This window comes from Podarcis bocagei (assembly GCF_964188305.1).
Source record: "Podarcis bocagei genome assembly, chromosome: 5".
Lineage (NCBI taxonomy): Eukaryota > Metazoa > Chordata > Lepidosauria > Squamata > Lacertidae > Podarcis > Podarcis bocagei.
The window spans coordinates 5,911,814-5,926,034 of record NC_138129.1 but is presented as its reverse complement, the minus strand read 5'-3'; the positions used below and the strand labels follow the sequence as shown (position 1 = coordinate 5,926,034).

General features: G+C 47.7%; 1 protein-coding gene and 1 long non-coding RNA gene across 8 annotated transcripts in view; both read right to left on the bottom strand.

The window, feature by feature from the left end:
• Positions 1 to 1,523: 1,523 nt before the first annotated feature.
• LOC308588097 (tyrosine-protein phosphatase non-receptor type substrate 1-like) overlaps positions 1,524 to 14,221 on the bottom strand; it is a 130,295-nt gene continuing 117,597 nt past the window's right edge. For 6 of the 7 annotated variants that reach the window (XM_081196364.1, XM_081196366.1, XM_081196368.1 and 3 more), the window contains exons 7-10: positions 13,606 to 13,647; positions 12,100 to 12,121; positions 11,052 to 11,091; positions 1,524 to 5,646 (exon numbers count right to left, since the gene is read on the bottom strand). In XM_081196364.1, the coding sequence (XP_081052490.1) occupies positions 5,389 to 5,646; positions 11,052 to 11,091; positions 12,100 to 12,121; positions 13,606 to 13,647 (362 nt within the window). In that variant the 3' untranslated portion in view covers positions 1,524 to 5,388. The remainder of the gene's footprint in view (positions 5,647 to 11,051; positions 11,092 to 12,099; positions 12,122 to 13,605; positions 13,648 to 14,221) is intronic. The other variant, XM_081196369.1, reaches the window with a different exon arrangement.
• On the bottom strand, positions 12,463 to 13,610 carry LOC308588374. Its single transcript, XR_014008670.1, has 2 exons — positions 13,462 to 13,610; positions 12,463 to 13,024 (listed from the first exon to the last, which is right to left on the bottom strand). It is a non-coding gene; the product is annotated as an uncharacterized lncRNA (long non-coding RNA).

The following is a 14,221-nucleotide window of genomic DNA, read 5'->3' as shown; positions in this document are numbered from 1 at the left end:
TGCAATACTCTTCTTTGACCAGAGGTGAGGGTGTGCTACAAGATGGAGCCAGCAGTGGTTGGACCAGGGTTCAAATTGGCGCACTCGCACTCAGCGTAACCTACCTCACGGGGCGGTTGTGGTTGCAAGGATAAGATGAGGTGGCTGAGTACGTATACCACCTTGATCTCTTTGGGAGGAAAGGTGGAATAGAAATGTAATAAACAAATAAACAAAATCCCCTGTACAGTGGTACCTCTGGTTGCGAACGGGATCCGTTCCGGAGGCCTGTTCGCAACATGAAAAGAACACAACCCTCAGCGGCGCGTCTGCGGACACGCAGGTTGCAATTTGCCGCTTCTGCGCATGATGTCATTTTGCACGTCTGTGCATGCGCGAGTGGTGAAACCTGGAAGTAACCCTTTCTGGTACTTCCAGGTCGCCGCGGGACGTAACCTGAAAGAATGTAACACGAAGTGGACGTAACATGAGGTATGACTGTAGTCATCAATTCAAGAATGGCCACAATTGAGTCAACACAAGATCAGGCCAAAGGGCACCAGGGATCACAACAAGAGCTGCCTTGTGGTCTCTGGGATGGTGTTTCCCAATGCCTCCTTGCTTTCTCTTATTCCTGGAAGTCCCATCCAGGACATCTTCACGGTGCTCCTCTGCCTCCCTCTTCAGATCCTCCCTTGAACCCTTTCCCCACGATTCACCTCGTCTCCTTGCACAGCAAGGCCCAGACTGCATCTCTGTACGCATTCAACCCTCGTTCGTCTTTCTTGCCTCTCCCCGCTCCCAGTCTCTGCCTTTTGATGAGTTGTCTTTGCCCACTTTCAAAATACAGACCCCTAAGCGCCAAGGGGCAGGGAACTGCCTTCACACTGCTAATTGCTGAAAGTTGAAAAAGTTGCGTTGGGTTGGCTGGCGTCGTATGCATAACAAAATATGAAAATAACCTGCAATGCAAAAATCTATCAGTTCATAAGCCAGTAATTATGCAAACAGATGCAATCTACAATTATGTCAAGCTTTTGTATAAGCGCATTTCAAAAAGACTCAAATCAAAATTGCATATTTTTTTTGGGTGGTTGGGTAACCAAGGCACAGCTCCAACTCAAACCACTGTGCGTTCCATGACAGCAATGGCTGGTAGTCAAATGATTATGCCGCGCTCTAACACAGCTGTCGCCAAAGTCCATACAATAATAATTAGAATTATTGTTCTCCTTCAGCATGAAGAACAATCTGGGAATTGGACTTTCCATTCCTAATAACAGTCCCGCGTGATTGTAGATTACCTCTTTTGATAATTATTGCTTCATGCTTGGACAGATTTTTTCCCTTCCTTTTTTGCAACACCAGCTATTTTCATATTTAATTACGTCCTTCAAGTATTTGGGTGGGCCACCAATACTGGACTTTCCTCAAGTACTAGCTTTCTGTTTCCCCAACAAGAGAGCCGGAGACATCTGATATTTTGCCCAGAAGACCAACCCGCCGAAGCCAGTTCTATTATCACCACTGACACACACGCGTGGTTGGTGTAGAACTTTGAATGCTTTTATTACAAAAATATCTTGCAAGCGAAAAACAAAAACAAACAACAAAAAAACCCAAACGAACTTAAGGTGCAATTCATACAAACAGTCACCTATAATTTTTTTGATCCACAACAAATATATCCCAATACGGCTTCATTTTTCTTTTTTCTTTTCCTGGTCCCATTTTCCTCCCTGCAAAACCAGGGCCAAGAGACTAGGCTCAATAGAGTTGGGCTAAAGCTCTTGGCATTCCATCTCCCAAGCTAGGGTACCATTGAACTTCTACACATTCCCATCCGACACCGCTGAGGAGGAGGGTGGCAATGGAGTGTTTGGAAACAGAGGAACCGAGAAGCTGGTATGACATTTCTGCCTTGACTAAGGACCAAAGTAAATGTCAGGAAAAGCTGTGGAAGCCAAAAATGGCAGCCAGAGGTCTTCCTTCCTCCCCATCTCCCAAATAACACCCAGCTAGCTTATGAACATCCTGGTGTCATGGCAACCTGCATCTTCCAGCAGCCAATGATGGAACCATAGAGCATCGTGATGGAACCATATGAGGAACCATAGAGCATCAGTACAGGTCTTAAGATGTCCGTACAGGTCTTAAGTTGGAGGGGAAGTTACCGAGGGAGAGGAGAGTTGTGAACGTGTGACTGCCATTTTGGACAGCGGCTGTTTGCCTCCTGAACCATTGGCTTTGGCCTCGACGTCCTTATGCATGGTGTACGGAAGGAGCCAAGAGAATGTGGCCGAAAGGACTTGTCTTTGTGACCTCAGAAGGGTGAGATGCCACCATGGCTTGCCGTTCCCAGAACTGTATCTGCCCAAACCACACTCATACCTCCCCTTTCTCATATTAGCAATACAAGTGCCTACTGGCATTTTATTTTTTTTAATTTTAAGTGCAATGTCATCAATGTCCCAAAACTCTTCCCATCACACATTTATTTTGAGCAAGGGTGAAGGATACTGTGGTCCTTCCATTGCTTCTGGGCTGCAACTCCCATCAGCCCACTGGCCATGTTGGATGGGGCTGATGGGTGTTTTGAGTCCAAGTGCATCAGGAGGGTCACAATTATCACCCATCCCTGCTTTACTGACCCAAGGAGGAGTTGCTCCCGTGTCCCGAAGCGTCATTGTGAATAGGCACCTTCTGGAAAAAGGAGAAGGTCCTCTTGGATGGCTCTACTTTGTGTCTCCACCAGAAGACACTGGCACATTTTTGAGACACGGAAGTGACAAGAGAGGCCTGCCCTGTGTCTTTTCAATGTGAAACCCATCGAGATTTGCTCATCTTGCTGAAGAATTAGCAAATCGGGCTAAACTCTTCCGAGTTTTGATTGCCTTCATCCTGGATCTCGCAATCCGCTTGGGTCAAACTTAAGGTAGGAAGATCTGCAGTAGAGAATTTGGAAGACGTCACTTCTCTGCAACCCTCGCCTCCTTGTTCTCGTTCCCCCACTTCCTTCTGTTTCCGCAGAGTGCCAGTTAGTTCCTAAATTGCCTTAGTTTTTTGTTTTGTTTTAAAAGGAACACAGAGCTACAAATAAAATAAAATAAAAACAAGAAGAGGAATTTTGGTTACTGGCAGCAGGAGTCACACAGGGTAGGTTATGGTGGGTCAAGTCACCATGGGGGAGAGGACAAGTTTTAAGAGACCCCCTCTCTCTTCCCCAGCACTTTATCCCTTTTTAAACTTTGCTTTTGTGCTTGTCACACTAGTGCTAAGTACACAGTACTACACCCACTTACAAAAAACACACACAAATACTGGTATTTTTTTCTCGGTTTTTTTTTAGTTCTAAAAGGAGTAAACAGTTATAATGCTGAACAGTCAACACAGGTGGTACGACGGTGTTTCGGGCAGGGTGGGGTGGGGGCAGCCCTACTTCCCATGGGGGGCAGAGAGGTGCTATTCCTTGTCCCAAGTGCTCCCCCAACCCTGCCCCAAAGGCTCTTTCAGAAAGAAAAGTGAGCAAGACCACCAGAGGAAGGGAGGACAACAGCATGGATTCGGCCAAGAAGGAAAGACTGAAAGGCAAGAGGAGGTTCTCTTGGCATGGCGGGGGGAGAGATCATGGGGAGGGCAGGAGCAATCTGGGCTGCCAAAAGGTGTAAACTCTAAACTTGCAATGAGCTGCCTGTTTTAGTAGCCTCATGAGAAGTTTCGCCCCACCCGCGCCCCCGTGGGGGCATCGGCCCAGCTAAGCCACTCTACTGGCATTGACCCCAAACCACCTTTCCTCTCCTCTGTCAACAGTCATTGCACCATAATCACTCGCTGCTGTTCCCCTGTGGTCCTTGGGTGGGGCCCCGCAATGTTTGCTTGGGCTACTGCACATTTGTGAACTGTGCAAAACAACAATGATAACGAAACCAAAATGGCTGCAAGAAAAATGAGCCATGATGGAGCCCAAGCAGAGTAGCAGGTTGGGCTTGTGAGTGTGTTTGTGTCGTGTTAGGGAGTGGCTTTGCAGGAAAGATACGAGTGGATGGAGATCTGCCAGGATGGAGAATGGCTGGCTTGGAAGCTCTCTCTTCTCTAACCATGCAACAGTGGTGGCGGCGGCAAAAATCAGCTTTCAGAAGCACACACACACACACTCTCACACCTCTTGCAGGCCTTAGTTCTGTTGTGAAGGTTGCTGCCCCTACTTAGCCAAATCTGGGAGGGGTCAGCCGAGGAACCAGGCAGAACATGGCAGAGACGGGAGCGGACAAGATTCTTCAACGTGGCTTCGTATTTCCTAAGACCTATCACAGAGGCTGCAAGACACGTCCAAGGTCACCCCTCCCCAATTCTAGACACACGTAGGGATGAAATAAAAAAGGCGGATTAAAAAGAAATAAAAATGAGGAGCAGATTGACACACCTAAAATGCGTTCTACAGATTTGGCTTTGCCAGAGATCGGCCCCTGGGGTTAGGCAAGATCGATGGGTTGTTGTGGAACAGCCTTCACCAGCCTGGTGCCACCAGATGTGTTTGGACGGCAACCTCCACCAAGATCAACAGGTGATGGGAGTCAAAGTCCGAAACATCATGCGGACACCAGGTTGGCAACTGCTAGCCCAGAACAAGCTGCTGTATCTCCAAGAGGCACTGTCCCAAGACGTACTGTCAGGGGAAGAGGGAGGAAAATACATCTGTGGACTAGAGAGATACAAAGTGAATCAGATGCCATCATGAGCAAGAAAGCAGGCTTCTCCTCTTCCTCCTCCTCTTCCCAGAAGGACCTGGGGAAGTGGGTGTTTCCACCAAGTCTTGATGTGGGTAGTGTCCACTTGCTTTTTCCCACCCCACAGAGCTAGCTGGGGCTGCCAACTTGGTTTTGTTCAGTCCCCGTGAGGGAAAAGAAAAGCTTCTCAAGGTGGCATCTGAGAGGGTTTGGTTGTCCCAGAAGGAAGTGGAGAGAAGGCCTTTAGCTGGCCAAAGCTGAAGAGAGAGGCTCGCCTGCCTCCAAGGTGACAACTCGCCACTTGCTCCGTGTGACGTGTTTGGATGAATCGAAAGAAGAGAGTTATGGTCCCAGTGATAAAAGCTGTGTTAGATCCTTAGTTGGTCTAGGCACCTCCCGTCCACCTGATAACCAGGGGATGAAGAGGCACCATGAACTAGCCCAAGTACCAGGATGCAATTGTGTGTAGCACCAATTAGTTTCCTCCTTGACCTTGGCTACGTACATTAAGTTCCACTCAAAGAAACTGCAGGAACCGCTCCTTGGCAGGCAAATCCCACTGCTCCTCAGTTGAGACCCAGTCTGGAGACAAGGCCAAGGATCCAACCCCAGGAAGGGAGGTCTCCGACAACCCCGCAAGAGGGCCGGCAAGCCACAGAGAGCTGACGGCGTCCGCCAGGGATCACTTGCCCCGAACCTGTACGCTGGCGTATTCTGAGCTGGTTTCCTCCGGCTGCGGGGCAGGTCTCTTGGGAGCTTTGCTTAGGTGGACCATGTCCAAATCTGCATAGGTAACGTTCTCGTCGTTGGGCGCTGGCGGGACAGTCTGGATGCTGGCGTATTCAGACTGCTGGCTGATCTCGACCACCTGCTGGGGGCTCTTCTTGGGCGCCTTTTCGAAGTTCAAGTCTGCATAGGTGACGTTGTTGGGATCAGGCTCCTGAGGAGGCAAGAAGGAGAGGGAGAAGTCAGTAAGAAGCACGAGAGAAGGCCCGTGGGACCATGGGAACCTGCTGCAGCACTGTTGCAGAGCATCTTGCTTTGCAGGCAGAAGATCTCAGGTCCAAAGACAGAAGCACTGTTTTGGATGATACCCAGCTCTACCTCTCCTTTAAATTGGAACCAGTGAAGGTGGTGATTGTCCTGTATGAGTGTCTGGAGGCGGTTGGAGGACAGATGGCAGCTCAAAGATTGAGGTTGGATCCCAACAAGACAGAAGTACTGTTTTGGGGGGAAAGAGGGAGGGCAGGTGTGGAGGACTTGCTGGTCCTGAATGGTATTAACTGTGCCCCTGAAGGACCGGGTGCATAGCCTGGGAGTCATTCTGGACTCACAGCTCTCCATGGAGGTGCAGATCAATTCTGTGTCCAGGGCAGGTGTCTACCAGCTCCATCTGGTATGCAGACTGAGACCCTACCTGCCCACGGACTGTCTCACCAGAGTGGCGCATGCTCTGGTTATCTCCCGCTTGGACTACTGCAATGCGCTCTACATGGGGCTACCTTTGAAGGTGACTACAAGTAATCCAGAATGCGGCAGCTAAACTGGTGACTGGGAGTGGCCACTGAGACCACATAACACTGGTCCTGAAAGACCTACATTGGCTTCCAGTATGTTTCTGAGCAAAATTCAAAGTGTTAGTGCTGACCTTGAAAGCCCTAAATGGCCTCGGCCCAGTATACCGGAAGGAGCTTCTCCACCCCCATTGCTCAGCCCAGACACAGAAGTCCACCACCTTTGGGCAGTTCCTTCATTGCAAGAAGTGAAATTACAGGTAACCAGGCAGAGGGCCTTCTCAGTAATGGCGCCCTCCCTGTGGAACATCCTCCCATCAGACGTCAAGGAGATAAGCACCTATACAACCTTTAGAAGACACCTGAAGGCAGTCCTTTGTTGGGAGGCTTTTAATGTTTTATTATGTTTTTATATGTCTAGGAAGGTGCCCAGAGTGGCTGGGGCAAGCCAGTCAGATGGGAGGGGTGTAAGTAATAAAATTATAATTATTATAATTGTTGTTGTTAAATCCCTGGCACCTCCAATAAGTGCTGGGAAAGATTCCCTTCCTCAAAGAGCTGGAGAGCTGCTGCCAATCAGGGAAGGAAATACCAACCTACATGGACCAAAGGTGTGATCCACAAGGCAGCCACTTCCCATTAGGTCAAAAAGTCCTTCTCGTATGGCATCCAGTTTCTGGCAGTGACCAATCCCAGGAGCAGCTGGCGAGCAGGGTAGACTCTGAAGACCTGGCAGCCTGGCATCTACCATCTACTGGGATGGTGAGACCGGGGCTGGTCCAGGCCGTTTTGCTGCTTCAGGTGAAACGCTAGACGTTGCCTCCTGCCTTGTCCTTCTCTGCGTCTGGCTGTCCTACCACTGCAGCTGCCGCCTTCACACTTGCCTGTCGCAGTGGCCAGGAGGAGGCAGGCAGCGGCAGGTCAATGTGGTTCTAGAGCAGCAGTGGGAATGCCAGGTGGTTTGTGGTGCTGTTTCTGAACACCCTGCCCTCGCCCGCCCAGGGTCCCGGGCTGTGACACCACTGCTGCCAGGCCAGGTTCGCAGTGGGGCAGAGACTCTGCCCCACCATATTTCCTGAAACCCTATCCATCTCTATCTGTCTTAATTTAATAGGTGTCAATAACTTTCAATTCAGCAGGTTTATTTGTTTTAATTGCTTAATTGTTTAAGAGTCCGCAAGCCTTTTTTTTTAAAAAAATAACAAACTAATTAACGGAATGGCAAAATTAGTTTCATACCTTCTGATTCAATTTAAACTGTGCGAGCCACTTTTTAAATATTTAACAAAGCAATTTGCAGAGTGGCGGAATGTGCTTTTTCTTAATTAGAGATGTAGGGGGCGGCCTCCCGGTTTAGCCTCCTCCCTGACCAGCTAGATATCTATGTGCAGGGATTTTTTCCTCCCCCTTCTCCAAAGGGGCAGCACCACATGCCTGCCCTGCCCCCCACCTGTGGACTGAAAATGCTTCGGCTCGGGAACAATTTCACCATGTGATGTGTCTTGTTTTTGCAAGACTGGCTCCAAAGGAAAAATAAATAAAAGGAATCTTACTGGGGGTGCTGGGAGATGCAAGAACAGCTGCTATGAATTCAGAATAATAATTAAACACACACACACACACACACACGCACACAGAGCAATGTGAGCATTAGACTGGGTTTAGGGTTTTTGGCAGCCTAGATGAAGCTATAGACATCACTTCTCCCATTGTCCCAAAGGAATGACATCTTCCCGATGCAAAGACAGCTGTGTACGTACGTGAGCAGCTACGAGGCTGGAAGAAAAACAGCCACGCGCAGGGCGGAGGGGGCCTGGTTTGCTCAGCGAAATCGCACAATCGCGCCACACAAAAGGGGGCCTCTAAAAATAAGCCCTCGCCTGGCTGCTGTGCAGCTGGGCCTTTTCAGAAGGGAGCGACACTTTGTGATTATTTTGCGAAGGAAACAAACAAGAACGTCAACAACAGAAAAGGGTGGCCGTCAGCAAGTCTTCAAGGGCGGTGGTTACAATCCCTGTTGTAAGGCGGCGGGGGAGAGACTCCGCCGCAGACAAAGCAGGGTTCTAGTCCTTATTGTCTAGGGGGTGGGAGTGCAAATGTTGCCTTGGAAGTACGGGATACAGATGTGGGGACACGGAAGCAGTTTTCCAGAAAAGAATGACGAAGGGACAAATTCCTGCAAACAAGCCAACGGAGGGACGAAGCTGCCAGAGTCACAGAAATAATCCACCAAGCCAATAAAGGTTGTTTTGAGTGGTGTCGGCTTCCTGGCAGGTATTCTACCTGAAATTCTTTAACTGGAAAAGCCAAGGATTGATCTGGAGGCTTTCTGCAAATAAAAGCAGGGGTTCTGCCATGGAACGGCAGGCAGGGCCTCCTCTCAAACCCTCCTTTTTTGGAAAACCCTTTCCTGGTTGTACTATGGGTTGTTATTGTAGGTTTTTTTGGGGGTGCCAGTCTGGATGATGCCCTGAGTCCCTTCTTTGTCGTGGGGTCCTGTACCCAGTGAGGTTAGAATCTGACAAGTGGAGTTTGCTGAGCTAGTCAGAGAGGTTTCTTCATATGAAAATGACCTTTGATGGACACTTACGTGTCGTCATCAGCATCCCAAAAGAATGAGCTAGGTTGCAAGAGTGACAACTGAGTGATGGGCAAAGAGGTGCCTTCACATCACTTAGCTGCCAGGTGGAGACACCAGTTTCAACATACACTCTGGGCGGCTTCCAACAAAATATTAAAATACAATAGTCCTTCAGATATTAAAAGATTCCCTAAGGAAATCAGCCCTGAGTGCTCACTGGAAAGACAGATTGTGAAGCTGAGGCTCCAATACTTTGGCCATCTCATGAGAAGAGAAGACTCCCTGGAAAAGACCCTGCTGTTGGGAAAGATGGAGGGCACAAGGAGAAGGGGACGACAGAGGACGAGATGGTTGGACAGTGTTCTTGAAGCTACCAGCATGAATTTGACCAAACTGTGGGAGGCAGTGGAAGACAGGAGTGCCTGGCGTGCTGTTGTCCATGGGGTCATGAAGAGTTGGACATGACTAAACGACTAAACAACAACAACAACAAACAGGGCTGCCTTCAGATGTCTTCTAAAAGTCTGGTAGTTGTCTTTTCCTTTGAAACCCGGTGGGAGGACGTTCCACAGGGCGGGTGGCACTACCGAGAACGCCCTCTGCCTGGTTCCCTGTAACTTGGCTTCTTGCAGTGAGGGAACTGCCAGAAGGCCCTTGGAGCTGGACCTCAGTGTCCGGGCAGAACGATGGAGGTGGAGACACTCCTTCAGGTGTACTGGGCCAAGGCCGTTTAGGGTTTTCAAGGTCAGCACCAACACTTTGAATTTTGCTCAGAAACATACTGGGAGCCAATGTAGGTCTTTCAGGACCGGTGTTATATGATCCCGGCGGCCACTCCCAGTCACCAGTCTAGTGGATTCAAAGTTTTTAAAAATATGAAGCCTTCAGGGAATATTCTCATACCAGCTGGTTCAACATGGAACCCCTGTGCTTGGCAGAGAATTCTGGGGCACTCAGTTTGCTCACCCTGTTTCTTGCACCTCACAGTATCCTGAGTCTCTTGGAGAGTGAACTTCAGAACACACCTAGCACTCCTCTGAGGCTGGGGGTGAAGAGGAATTCGGATTGGTTTACATGTCAATGCGAACCTCCCTAATCTTGCACTCCCTGAAACGGCAAGCACACCGAAAGGCATCTATCCTGCAATGCATTACTCCAACCAAAAAAAACAAAACCCCTGCATAAATATATTTTGGGGAAAGGGTGTATAGAAATGTCTATCACCAGTGAAGACTGCTTTGCGAAAGTGTGTATGTCAGCAAAATGCCATGCGAAAATGGGCAGATTAGGATACAGTGGATGTCATTATCATGCACTATATTATTATGCGCTCTCATATTAGGATAAAGTGCGAATTAGGATAAATTAGAATAAATGAGCACTAAAGAGTTGATGAATTTCAGTGAGGGATTCACTGATGAGGAAATGTGTTTTTCTACAGGCATCTGGTCGGCCACTGATCCAGCAGATGCCTTTCTTCTTTCTTTCTTTCTTTCTTTCTTTCTTTCTTTCTTTCTTTCTTTCTTTCTTTCTTTCTTTCTTTTTCTTTCGCTCTTAAACTGAATTTAATATCTGAAATTGACAGATCTGCCCAAAGGGTGATCTAAACGATCAATGGGTCTGGAAACCAAGCCTGATGAGGAACGGTTGAAGGAGCTGGATATGTTTAGCCTGGAAGAGAGGAGACTGAGAGGAGATACGATAGCCACCATCAAATATCTCAAGGGCTGTCACAGGGAAGAGGGAGCAAGCTTGTTTTCTCCTGCTCTGGCCCCGAACCAATGGATTCAAGAAAGGAGATTAAAAGAACTTTCTGACAGTAAGAGCTGCTTGACTCTCCTTCACTGGAGGTTTTTAAGCAAAGGCTGGATAGCTATCTGTCCTGAATGCATTAGTTGAGATTCCTGAATTGCAGGGCGTTGGACTACAGGTAGATGACCATTGAGGTCCTTTCCAATTCTACAGTTCTAGGAATCTATAATTACCTGTCTTGTCTCCCTGCACCAAACTCCAGATGAAGCTGCCATCTATGCATGTGCTCTAACCTGCTCATGTGCAATGGCTATCTCAAATGGACACACCTCAGCTTCACTGCTTCAGATGGATGTTCATTGGACAGAAAGTGCATCAAACAGCATTTCTCAAGAAACTACAGGGTACAGGTGGATTAATGGCTAATTTCATGTGCACTTGGCTTCAAACACCAACACTGCCTCCGCTCAACATCTGAAGAAATTTAGAAGAACTTACCTGATTTGCTCCCCCAGAAGCCTTCTCAGATTCGTGCAGCCTAAAGAAAAATGGACAAAGAAAGTCAAACAAATCACCCAAGAGTAAAAGGCAAGCCTAACACAGTTGTTTCTTCAATAAAATAAAATAAATGGCGCCACTTCCTGCTTCTTAAGTCCTCTACTGAGGCCTCTTGGACCTGCAAGGGGAATGTGCACTGCTGAAAATTCTCCTGCAATTTCCTTCCCAATGGGAATTCTTTCCTCATCTCTCAGTTTGCTCAACAGAAGAAGGAACCTTGATGATGCGAGTTTGTAAAAAAGCCAGAGGAAGGTTGTGCTAAATGGAGCTAAAATAAAGAAATTCCTTCCAGTAGCACCTTAAAGACCAACTAAGTTAGTTCTTGGTATGAGCTTTCGTGTGCATGCACACTTCTTCAGATACACTGAAACAGAAGTTGCCAGATCCTTCTATATAGTGAGAAGGTGGGGAGGGGTATTACTCAGAAGGGTGGTGGGAATGGGAGATTGGCAGATAGCTGAGATGAGCCTGTTGACGACTCTTAACGACTGCAATAGGTCTTACAGGAAAAGGCAAGGGGTGAGAAGGTGAAAAATGGCTTAGTCATGTATAATGAGATAAGAATCCAAGGTCTTTGTTCAGACCAGGTCTCTCCATGGTTTTAAGTTTGGTAATGAGTTGCAATTCAGCAGCTTCTCTTTCCAGTCTATTTCTGAAATTCCTTTGTAGTAAAACAGCTACTTTGAGATCTTGTATAGAATGTCCTGGGAGATTGAAGTGTTCTCCTACTGGTTTCTCTGTTTTGTGATTCTTGATGTCAGATTTGAAAGCTCATACCAAGAACTAACTTAGTTGGTCTTTAAGGTGCTACTGGAAGGAATTTCTTTATTTTGACTATGGCAGACCAACACGGCTACCTATCTGTAACTAAATGGAGCTGGTAGACACAACCAGCCAGCCACCCAAACTAGTTTATTAGTTTCCTGTTCAAAGCAGAAGCCCAGACTAGTTTATTAGTTTCCTGTTCAAAGCAGAAGCCCAGACTTACCTCACAGATGTGGGCTCTTTATCTAGAGAAAAGAAGAAGAAGAAAAAAATCCCACGTAAGATGGAATATATATTTTTACCTGGGTTCCAAGCAATGCCTGTCCCACTATAGATGCAGACCCTGCCAATTGTGTGTTTGTGTGCATGGATGGGCTTCTCGCAATCATTTCACAACAGCGACAACAAAACAACCTCCCCCTGCCTGAGTTAAGACTCCCTGTTCTGCTGTGTCTCATAACTCAGAAGGTAATTTTGTGCTTTTTTACACAGCTCTTCTCAATTTCGTAGCTCATGAGCAGATAATCAAGTTTGCCCCAATTTATATTTTGGCCTACCACGTCCCAGTTCTTATTTTGGACCTGGCTTTGTTTTTTATATTATTATTATATTTTTATTGATTTTTACATATCATTCCCAAAGATCATATAACATATTTTCTTATCTTATACAATGTTTTGGACTTCCACCAACCACATCTGAAGATTTTTCAATCTTGATCCCTTAATCTACATTTCATTCATTTCCTTATTACTTTTAATAATCCTTAACTAATAATTCTCTTCATAATCTTCTCTGCGATATTTCGCATAGTCCTCCTTACAAAACTTCTTGCAGTCCTACTAGCGTAATCTGTTTATCACAATTGCTTTTCAAATAGTTCAAATATCTACTCCAGTCCTCTGAGAACCTCTGTGGGCCTGGCTTTGTTGCTGAACCTCTCAGAGGAGGTAGGAGGGAACAACCAAGTCGATTCAGGAAGCTTGAAGTCTCTCCATGCTGGTAGTGGAGGTGGAAATCAGTCTCTGAGCACCACAACATAGTGATGGAGAGGGAGGGAGGCTGAAGAGGTGGTAGGCTGGGTTGGACCACTACTCCTGGGGTGTGTGTGTGTGTGTGTGCAAATATTGCTGGAGCTTTAGACCTATCTGCACTGTAATGTGTATGGGTTGCTCGTGCGTAAGTTGCCGCCTCTCCAGGCTTTGTTGCCTTGCTAAACCTTTCAGTCTGGGCAGCCCTTCACTTCGTGGCTGCCTCAGTCACTAGCAGAATCCGTCAGTGGGCGTTTCTTAAATCTTTTCCAACATAAAAGTTGTTTGACACCCAGTCTCCTCCTACTCTCTCTGCGCGGAAGTCTTCTGCGCAGGGTGGGCGTGGGTAGCGGAGGACCCGTGCTCTCCCTGCTGGTGTCCGGTGAAGAGTCCTGGAGCCCTCTCGCCGATTCCCCCATCAGCCCCTCTATATCCCTGGTGTTGCGCTGATTTGCTTCCCCATCTGCGGAGCTGCCTCTCTCCCTGCTGGGCCCTTCTCCAGCATCATTTGAGAGCCTTCCCTCCACCTCTAGCTCCGATGTCAGTTCCCTGACATGCACTATTGGAGACAGTGATATTGGGCATAACTCTTTCACACACTGTTTGCTAAATTAAAATCTCTCCCACCTTCCACCTTCCACCATGCAAGGAATTATTGCCCAGCAGGAGAAAATAGAGACAGGTACAAGTAGTGATACCTTTCCCTTGCTGAGAAGGGCTCAGAAGACCATCTGATGAAGCTGTGTTGGAAGATCCAGGAGAGATAAAAGGAGATGCTTCATCACATCAGACATGGCACTTAGTCAAACTGTGAAACTGACTCTGCCAAGATGATCACCACCAACCTGGGTGGCTTCAAAAGAGGATCGTGCTAATTCACGGAGGGTAAGGCACGGTGGCTATCAACTTTGCCCAGTGTCAGAGAACACCCAGGGGTCCTGCTTGTGAGCCTATGGTTGGCGCTGTGAGAACCAGATGGTGGACTAGGTTGTCCTTTTGACCGAACTAGCTGCCAGAACATAAGAATGGCCTGCTGGATCAGGCCAATGGCCTATTGAGTCCAGGATCCTGTTCTCACAGTGGGAAACCAGGAAGCAGGACCCAGGCAGAAGAGCCCTCTCCTCTACAGGTTCTTGGTTCTTCTTACGTTGACCATTCCTCTGTCCCAACAGCTCCCAAATATTCTCTGACTGTCAGTCCCTTTCAACCACCACCTTCCTCAGTACGTCTGTATCAAACAAAGCCAGGTGATCATAACATGATCTTCAGCAGATGCCAGTTAACCCAACCATGAGGCAGCCTGCTCCCTCACCT